This window comes from Pinus tabuliformis, chromosome 9 (assembly GCF_031772625.1).
Source record: "Pinus tabuliformis cultivar Carrire ecotype Pingquan chromosome 9, CPIR1, whole genome shotgun sequence".
In the NCBI taxonomy this organism is placed as follows: Eukaryota; Viridiplantae; Streptophyta; class Pinopsida; order Pinales; family Pinaceae; genus Pinus; species Pinus tabuliformis.
Window position 1 is genome coordinate 572,023,775 of NC_142307.1, and position 9,621 is coordinate 572,033,395.

A 9,621-nucleotide genomic window follows, 5' to 3' on the forward strand; every position below is an offset into this window, starting at 1 on the left:
TTAGGGTATGTTGACAATGAAACCCTTAATCTACTTAGGGTTTGTTGATGAAATCTAGAAATGAAATTCTACTCTTAATGTTTATGGTTTGCTAATGTTATGAAACCCTAGTCTTTTAGGGTTTGTTATTAATGTTTAGTATATATAATGAAACCCTAGATTCTTAGGGTTTGGTAAATTAGGGTTTATGATCAAAACCCGTAAAAGTAAAGTCCTAGGAATGAAACCCTAGGTGTATAAGCTTCCACATAATTGAAACCCTAGTTTGGTCAAAATTGTTGGGGTTTGATGTTTGCATCTAGGGTTTACAATAAAACCTTAGTAGAAGATTGATATGAGAAAACCCTAGATATGAAATGCTAGTTTGCTAATTTGATTGTTGATATTCATTAATGAGATCTAGGGTTTGTAAAAAAAACCATAGTAAAGTTTGACATTAAATTCTATGAGCATATTTTTGAAACCCTAGATGTATAATATGATTGGATTACTAACTTGCTTTTGTTGATGATTATTAAGACTTTAAGTCCCGGTGAAAGAATCGAAGGTTTGTGACAAAAATGTTGTTAAAAGCGCGAGCGGGATTAAATCGGCGCTGGGAAAAAAGCGGAAAAAGCGGGAAAAAAGCGTTTGGCACAAAAATATTCATTTTTTTTCAATTTTTTTAATATCTAAACCATCTACAACATAAAATAAATACATTGACACATAAATATGATAAAAAAACTAATATATAAGATGTTTAATATCATTTCTAGCGCTAAAATCACACATAACATTGAATCATGTCCTGAATAGTAAGTCCCGAGTCCCAACTCAGTCTCAAAATATCAACAAAAAATATGATAATGTATCTCATCATGTCATAATGTCATATACAATAAAATGAAAGTCTAAGACTCTAATCCTATTGATTTCCTCTGCCCCTCTTGCGAGAAAATGTCACTGCTTTCCCTTTCCCTCTAGATGAAGATGCTGATGCCTGTGCTGGTGGAAATGGCAGTGGAGTTTGACGTGCTCTAGAAGCTGAAGAAGTAGAAGTAGCAGCTACAGTAGGTAGACGGAGACCACGTCCTCTACTGGTGGTAGTGGTAGCCCGGGTAGGCGGTGTCACCTCCTCCTGCTCATCCTCCTCCTCCTCCTCCTGCTCCTGCTCCTGCTCCCCCTCCTCCTCCCCCTTATCCTGCACTAACCAATCATCAGTGGGATCCATGAGAGGCCTCTCGGTCTCAACCCTCCATTCAGCAGTGGTGTCAATCCCATCCAATGAGATGGCATCCATATCAGGTGTCTTCTCTAGTTGCCTCACCCACAATCGAAGATTGTAGTAGACATAGACCATGTCATTAAGTCTATGGGACTCCAACCTGTACAAAGTTCATGAAATAATAATTAATAATTAATATTATAAAAAAATATTGTTTAATGAATTCAAAAATTTATTTGGAAATTTGCAATATTTTAAATGTTTAAGTGTTAAGTTGTTAACCTATTGCGCTTCTTGTTGTGTATTTTTTCAAATACACTCCAATTGCGCTCACATCCTGAGGAGCTGCATGTTTGGCTGAGGATGCGTACGGCAAGCTTTTGCAAAAGGGGTACTCTGCCACCATACATCTTCCACCATGCGTCTACAACAAAATTTCAAATAAAATTTTAAATAAACATAAGAAAAAAATGGAATTTGAAGAGACAATGAAATTTGAAACAAAGTTACAAAGTACAAACTAAAAAATACCTGGCATTTTAATCGTCCTATCAGTGACAGCGATCTCAAAGCCAAATGTGCCACCTGACATCTTATATGTCTCAATTTGTTTAGAGATCTCTATACGTTGTTCTGGAGATCTCACCATCTTCTGGACACAGGATAATAATCCATCCATGATCTCAGTATCAAAATCAAACCCACATGCATAAGAAAATGCAGGGTTCAGGAAAAGCCCAGCAGCATGAATGGGACGATGGAGTGTGTTGTTCCATTGCTCATCAATCACTTCCCATAGAAGGAGTTGTTTCTGAAACCCATCATCTCCCTTATCATCATAGTAGGACCGAATGGCTTTTTTGGCCCTGTCCATGGCTTCATACAAATAGCCCATTGCGGGCTTCTCACCATCAACCAACCGAAGAACCTTTACCAAAGGTTCAGTAACAGCGCACACCTCCTGCACTCCCGCCCAGAAGTCTTCCTGGTATGAAACTAGTCTGCACACGGCCTCTCCTTCTGGTTTGCGGCTCATTGACGAAGCACGCCACTCCTCTGAAAGAAACATTCTCTTCAAATCCCACATAGAATTCAAGAGGGATTGAAGAGATATGAAACTCGTCGCAAACCGTGTAATGGCAGGGCGCACCAACTCTTTGTTGTTGGTGCATTTTCTCATCAAGCTAAGCACAGATGTATGATTGTAAATAAATTTTGTGATGCTTTTTGATGAGTCAACAATATCTTTGACAAAGGGAATTTTCCCTATGTCCTCTAACATCAAATCAATACAATGGGCAGCACAAGGTGTCCAAAATAAAGTAGGATGCCTGTCCATAAGCATTCTACCAGCAGCAACATAATTTGCAGCATTGTCCGTTATGACTTGGACAACATTTTCTGCACCCACCTCCAAAATAAACACATCCAGCAAATCACATAAAGTTCTTGCATCTTTGATTTGATGAGTTGCATCAATAGATTTGATAAACATAGTCCCCTTGGGACAACTAACCAAGAAGTTTATAAGGGTTCTCCCCTTTTGGTCAGTCCAACCATCTGACATAACAGTGCATCCTGTTTGTGCCCATGATGCCCTAAAATCCTCCAATCTTTGGGTGCAGTCACGCTTTTCATCTTGAAGAATCCGGCCTCTGAAATCATGATAAGAAGGGATTTTGTACCCCGGGCCAACACTGGCAATAGCATCAACAGCAGGTTGGAAAAATGGATTATTCCTTACAATGCTGAAAGGAATATCACTCCAGAGGAGAAATTTTGCCATCAACCTATCAGCTTGTTCTTTTTCAGTTCTTTTTAGCATTGAACCGATAGTTGGTTGTGAACCAGGTGTGGTTCGAGGAACAAAAAATGATGATGCAGCTACCGGATTGACTGACGCTGCAGTAGAACCAGTGCCACTTGGCCCACTTCCTTCAGCTGACCTTTTTAGTTGCCTTTTGAGTTCTTCTTTGGCCTCTCTAGTGTGCTCTAATTCTCCCAATGCTCTCATGGCTCTTTGGATAAGTTCAGGATTTGTATTTATACAGGGCCCCACATCACGTCCAGGGATTTGTGCAAGGTGATACTTCAACCTGTACACCCCCCCGCGTATCTCCTTTCCACACAACTTGCAATGCAAGTTTTGTCTATCATTCGGAGCAAAAGGTTCACCATATTCCCAGAAAGGATCCAATTTCCTTGGCATGTTTGTTTTTGAATTTTGAATTTGCAAACCTATGGAAAAATAAGGATTAGGAAATAGGAATTTAGGATTACAAATTACAATTTAGCATTTACAAAATTACAAGTTACAAATTTACAAAATCCCAATTTCCAAACCCAAGTTACCCAACCAAATGGCAAATGCCAAAAAACAATGAAAATTCAAAAAACATAAACAATGTTTAAAAAAAATGAAAAAAATAAAATAAAATTGGTTCCCATAGTCATAACAAGTTACCCATCCCAAATCAATGAAAAATTACAAAAAATTCTTTAAAAACAATGAAAACAAAAGGAAAATGGTGCCCATATGAAGTTTCCCAACCAAAAACAATGAAAAACAAAGTTTTTAAAGAAGGAAAACAAAAAAAAATTAATCTACATGCCGTTTTTATGGAAAAATTGGTGATCTTGTCTTGGATTTCTCCTAAAAACACTTGGATTCGCTCCCAAAGTCGACCCAAACCCTTCAGCTCTTCTCCTCCTCCTCCGTGCGGCGACAGTCAGAAATGACAAATAAAATTTCGTTTTTCATTATTAAAAGCCCGCTGCCCGCGCCCTCGGCGCTTTTTTGAAAAAAGCGCGCTTTTTTCCGAAAAAAGCGCTATAAAAAAACCGGCGCTTTTTTGGTATAAAACGCGGGTTTTATTCGGCATAGTCAAAAACGCGCGCTTTTTTGAAAAAAGCGCGATTTAATCGCGCTTTTAACAACACTGACAAAAACCCAAGTAAATAAAAGATGTAATCCGTGTTGATTATGAACCTAACTAATTAATGTCTAAAACTTGATTATGCTTCCATTGTAATGACATGATATAGTTGACTTCATGCTTCTATGTATTTGTACTTGGTTGTACTTGTTGAAGATTTGCAGGTACATAATCTTCAAGATGTTGAAGATGTTCATAATTGAAATGATGATCATGTTGGATAAAGGGAGTTGTAAGAATGATGATGACATAAAAGATGAATAAATGTTCTTGTTGCCATAGAAAGGATGATGTTCTTGAAGGAATAAAGCTTTGAAAGATTGAGGTTCTTCGATATAACGATGATGCAAAAAAAAGAGTTTGTGTGGCCGAAAGAGTAAAATTGTTGCACTTATTCCCTATTTTAGAGGGAGCTTAGTTGAAAAGGTAATCTCTTCGAATTAATAACTTGATAAGAATGATTGAGATCGGAGAAATAGCTAAAGCACTACAGGTAGGTTGTTCATGATTGATGAAGTTGCAAACAAAACTTGGTTACATTGAAAAGTGTTGAGGCTGAGTTTGGTGTCGCTGGAAAATTGAAGAAGGAAACTTCCAACGAGATGTATTTGGATAATATGATGGTGATTTATGTAGCATCAGAATAACTAAAGACCTCGAAGGTGTAGGATCTCTCCATAAGAAGGTTGAAAGTTTGAAGCATGCTTGGATTGGTGGATATATCTGGTTTAGTTGATAAGGAGAGATGAAACATCTTGGGGCAACAAGATGCTTGGGAGGACATCTGGTTGACTTGTAATGATGTCTAGATCCAGAAGTAGGTAGTGTGGTGTTGGTCTTGGAGCTTCGATCTTGGATACGCACCTAGATCCTTGGGTTGGTGTTAGAGTGGAAGCCTGATGGTAAGTAGAGTGGATGAAGCTTGGAACACACCTTAGTCCCAACCAGATTAGATACCTTGGTCAAATATCTAATTTGTAGCACTGCGTGTGCTATGACTCTTCGTAGAGTATATCGTTTTGAGATCTTCCATGTACCTCTGTATATATGTAATTATGAATACCTCCCTAGTTAAGAGTGTTGAAGAATGTAACTAGAGTTGGTCTTCATAATTGTATTTGAGTCATGTATTTGTCAATAGAAAGGAAAAGAAAATTTATTTATAAAATTAAAATTTTATTGACTTATTAAAGATGGGTTTCATGTTTGGGTCTAATGGTCAATTGGTCAAAGCACCCATTGAGTGCTTTAGGATTTTTGTTGAGTCAAAGTCAAAGTTATTATGTAAAGAAACCCTTCCTGGGTCCATGATGTCAAAGAAAGAAATTTATTTTATGTATTCTAGTCATAAAAACCCCTCCACCATCAAGTTGGCCTCAAATAAGATGTCTAGTCGGCTTCATGAAGAATGTCCACCTTGTGAAGACGACATATATATAAAGGAGCATTTGACCTTGGAGCGTTAGCCATCAATAATTCGATCCGCAATTTTGTTGAAGAAAAGAAGTTTGTTGAAGCAATGAGGATGGGCTACCTGTGAAAATGATAAAGGAGGAAGACTGAAACCTATTACAGGACTGAAGTTTGCTTTTGTAATGATAGGACCGAAAGTTTTTGGTATGATTACAAAAGCTGAAGATAAAGATTAACTAAGAAGTTCGAAACTCTTGAAGAGTTATTTTGGAAGAAGGCTACCCTAACTAAACGACTGACTTGATGGATGGGGAGAGGTCTAGGTAAAGGGTCTAGGATGGTCTCAACTTGACTTTTTATTCTTCTAAGGACGCGTTTGACTGGGTTTTCCCCTCATTAGGGGTTTTTCCCTGGCTGAGTGCCTACATCTTGTGTTCTTTTCTTGTGTTTGTGATCTTCATTTATTTGACATTTATCTTGATGATGAAGAAACATAATAATAACAAAAGGAAGTAATATAACATCACAAGAACTTTTCAAAGTAAGAGAAATCAAGCTAAAAGAAAATCTTAATCATACTGCCCTAGATTTCTCAACAAGCTGGCGATTTGAAGCTTTATGTCCTCTTCCAGGTCGGGAATTGTTTTAAAGTAGGTGGAGAGGCTGCGGAGCCAAGAATAAATATCCTCACCATTCATTTGGCCCAAGAATTTTGGCAATTGAAATCTGGTATTGGACTGCATATGTCCTGGAGGGTACCTTTGCTGCTGTAGAGTGATAAGCTTATGGAGAGCATTGCTAAATCGTGAACGGGTGTTTCTGCATTGGAGGGATCTCAATGTGGAGGTATGATTTTCATGCACCCAGAGAGGAGAAATGGAGCAAAGGGAGAATGGTTTGATGCTCCCTGAGAAGGTCGATTGAACCATGAGAAGGGTGTGAGAACGCTAGATCAGTAATTCCTGAATTTGTTTTCCCCAATTATTGGCTTTGATACCAATTGATCTGAAATTAGTTCCTGAAAAACAAAACACACAGACCTTCAGACCAGCTGAAAAGAGAAAAACACAGAGCAAAAACTTCAAGACTACAATGACAAAAGTCGCTGAACAGGGGAAATAAAGAACAATTTTGTAGAAAATCTCTCTTGCTCTTTTTATTAAAAATCTCTTCGCCTTTTATATCCAACGTGGTATACACTTATTCTTATTTCTAAAACTAGTACAGTCTAAAAAGCCCAGAAAGTCAAACGTATTTTAGCAATTGCATTCAGAAGTCCAGCTATCCTGTGCGCCAAGGCTGGAGTTGTTTCTTTCCTTCTCTTTTTCCTCTTTCGGCTTTTCTTGACCACCTCAGCTGTTGGATGTTGCCTCTGCCTTCTTCAGTGCTTTCCTCTTCCTTGTCTCCCTGAGTCAGGCAGCTGTTGCCCAAGAATGCCAACCAGACTGCAAGTGGAAAATTCCCTCGCTACTGAAACATGTCTTTGGGGATTTTGAACTTTAGTGCCATGTAACCAAAATCCTATTGAATTTGTTTATACTTTTGGTTGGAAATATATTGATGGCTTGAATCAGGCCAGCGTAGTTACTAGATGAACGTTTAACAAAAAAGATGCAGAATTAGATTATGCTTTAGCATCATTGGGCATATATGCCCCTATGAGCTTTGAAGCTTATAGCAAGCCCTTGATTCCCAGAAGAAATGCCTTCTGAAATTGGAAATTTATTTTTGTAACTAGTGCTCTGCATTTTGTTTGTTGTTACTACAGGATTAGGCATTTGCTCTTTTAGACGGGTAACAACCAAAACTGGCAGACCTTTTCAATGCAGTACTGAGCACTAATTATGAAAATCTGATATGTTTAATTTGGATGTGACATTCGTTACTTCAGCTATGAGTGCCTGGCCTTACAATCTATCATCTTGGAGGATATCTTTCCTTCCAGAGATTTTGATTGCCATAATATTTTATCCCTTAGTGGTTTAGTAAAATGTTATAAACGAAATGTATTAGGACATGTCTTCTACCTTAATTTGTAAAATGTATCAATGCATGTTTTCTCGTTTAGTAGTTTGGTACAATGCTTTAGAGTAAATATGAGTAAATTTATCGCAACACATATACCTATCTGGCTATTATTCATCTCCATAACTTTGTTCTTGCTTCCTGATTTATGGCCATCCTTGCACCTTGGGTGCTTAATAAGCTATGGAGTTGTGTACGAACCCCAAATCTGCTAGCTCAAAATAGAGAAAATGTAGAATTCATAGTTCCAGCTTTTTCCCAGCAACTTACTTTCTTTGTTGGTGACTTTCCTGTAGCCTGACATATTCTTAGCTTTTTTGTAAGCCATATAGATTAATTTTTCATTATTTCTCTTTGGAATATTATATTTTGAGCTTTAAATTGGGGGCAGGGGGCGGGTTGCAGGTAATTTCTTGCCCTGAGAATCAAGAAGAACATAGGTATGCTTGGGGTTTAAACTTTAGGTCACACTTCCAACAACTTTGCTGAAGGTTATGCCTTATATCAGGTTTGAGGCAAATTGTGAATCTGGGAATTCAGGAGGTGATTGTTTTTGGTGATTCCTTGAACATAATTCGCCATTTATATTCAAGATCTCTCCCTCAGATACAAAGTTAAGTCAGATTTTCAAGCAGATTTATTAATCTATCCCCAAGAAGAAATGTCTCCATGTTATGAGATCAAACAACTCCAAGGCTGATCACATGTCTAATTTGGGGTCAAGGCTATATATGAAGGTGAACTTTGGTGGCAGGAGCAAAAGGGGTATCTCCCATTCCTTAACAAGGGCAAAGGGGTGGTTGCTTTGTAAATTTTTGTTTTTTATGGTCTGTATTGACGAATGTACAAGTGGAATACTGTAGATATGGTAGCATTTTACCCAAAACTTTAAGGTCAAAATTCTGTAGATGGTCATTGATACATTTTCCATTCTGACCATGTCCACAGGTTTCAACTGGCTTATGTACATCATGTATCTAAACTGAGCTTTAGCTCAGTGTCTTTTGATATAATAGCTATTCTCGGTTCTTGTTAAACAAAAAAAAAAAATTGGTGACCTGGCATCATGGACTTGTACACCTATTTTTTAAAATTTAAATCAAGTACATATTACACTGATATTCTTAAATTGTTGTGATCTAGATGCTAACAGTTTTTGTGTTATTTATTGCATTGTTGGTGCAAATGGGACTTCTATTAATGGTACTGCCCTTGGCAATGTGTCATTTCCTTTAACTGGGACAAATGCTACTTCAAATAGTTCTGCACTCCATCTTCACTCACAAATTCATCCAATTTTTTGTCTTCTTGTTGCCCGCACCTTCAGTCATAAACTCATCCAATTGTTTTTCCTCTGGTTGCCCTTCCCATTCTACTTTGGAATCTGCCAATTTTATAAGACGAGTACTATGTTGTTGATGTATATTTGAAACGAACAAGGAATGATTCATTCTCTTTTTACTTTTTAAACAAAGCAAGATGTAAATGTAGAGGCTAGATATATCTTTGGAGAGAATTAGGTTGTGGAAATGAAAATGTAATTTCATCAGCTGTAATTTTGGAGAAGGAAAAGCTGAAAATGCATTTTTTTGCAAAGAGTACAAATTCATTGTTATAAGCAATATAAAGTTATCATAGTCTACCATCAGTCATTGATGGATATTATTTATATTTATTAGAATATGTGTACTACTATCACTATCATTGATTGATTATAGGATTGGTGAAAATGATACTCTTTATTTGTTAGTTGTATCAGTATGTTATTTGCTCACAGAAGTGAGACGGTGCTTTATTATAAAATTGATTTTATGTATATTCATTAGAATATGTGTACTACTATCATTGATTGATTATAGGATTGGTTGAAATGATACTCTTATTTGTTAGTTGTATGTCATTTGCTGACAGCAGTGAGACGGAGCTTTATTATAAATTGATTTTGATGTGTATGTATTAGTGGAAATGATACTCTTTTATTTGTTAGCGGTATGCTATTTACTGATAAGTGACAATGAGACTTTTCAAAATTAATGGCAG

At 37.1% G+C, this 9,621-nt stretch overlaps 1 protein-coding gene across 1 annotated transcript; it reads right to left on the reverse strand.

Annotated features, from left to right (window-relative positions):
• Positions 1-892: 892 nt before the first annotated feature.
• LOC149149834 (uncharacterized) lies at positions 893-3,905 on the reverse strand. Its single transcript, XM_089438112.1, has 2 exons — positions 1,490-3,905; positions 893-1,367 (listed from the first exon to the last, which is right to left on the reverse strand). The coding sequence occupies exon 1, from the start codon at positions 3,414-3,416 to the stop codon at positions 1,728-1,730; it is 1,689 nt and encodes a 562-aa protein (XP_089294238.1). The 5' UTR covers positions 3,417-3,905; the 3' UTR covers positions 893-1,367; positions 1,490-1,727.
• Between the last annotated feature and the right edge of the window lie 5,716 nt (positions 3,906-9,621).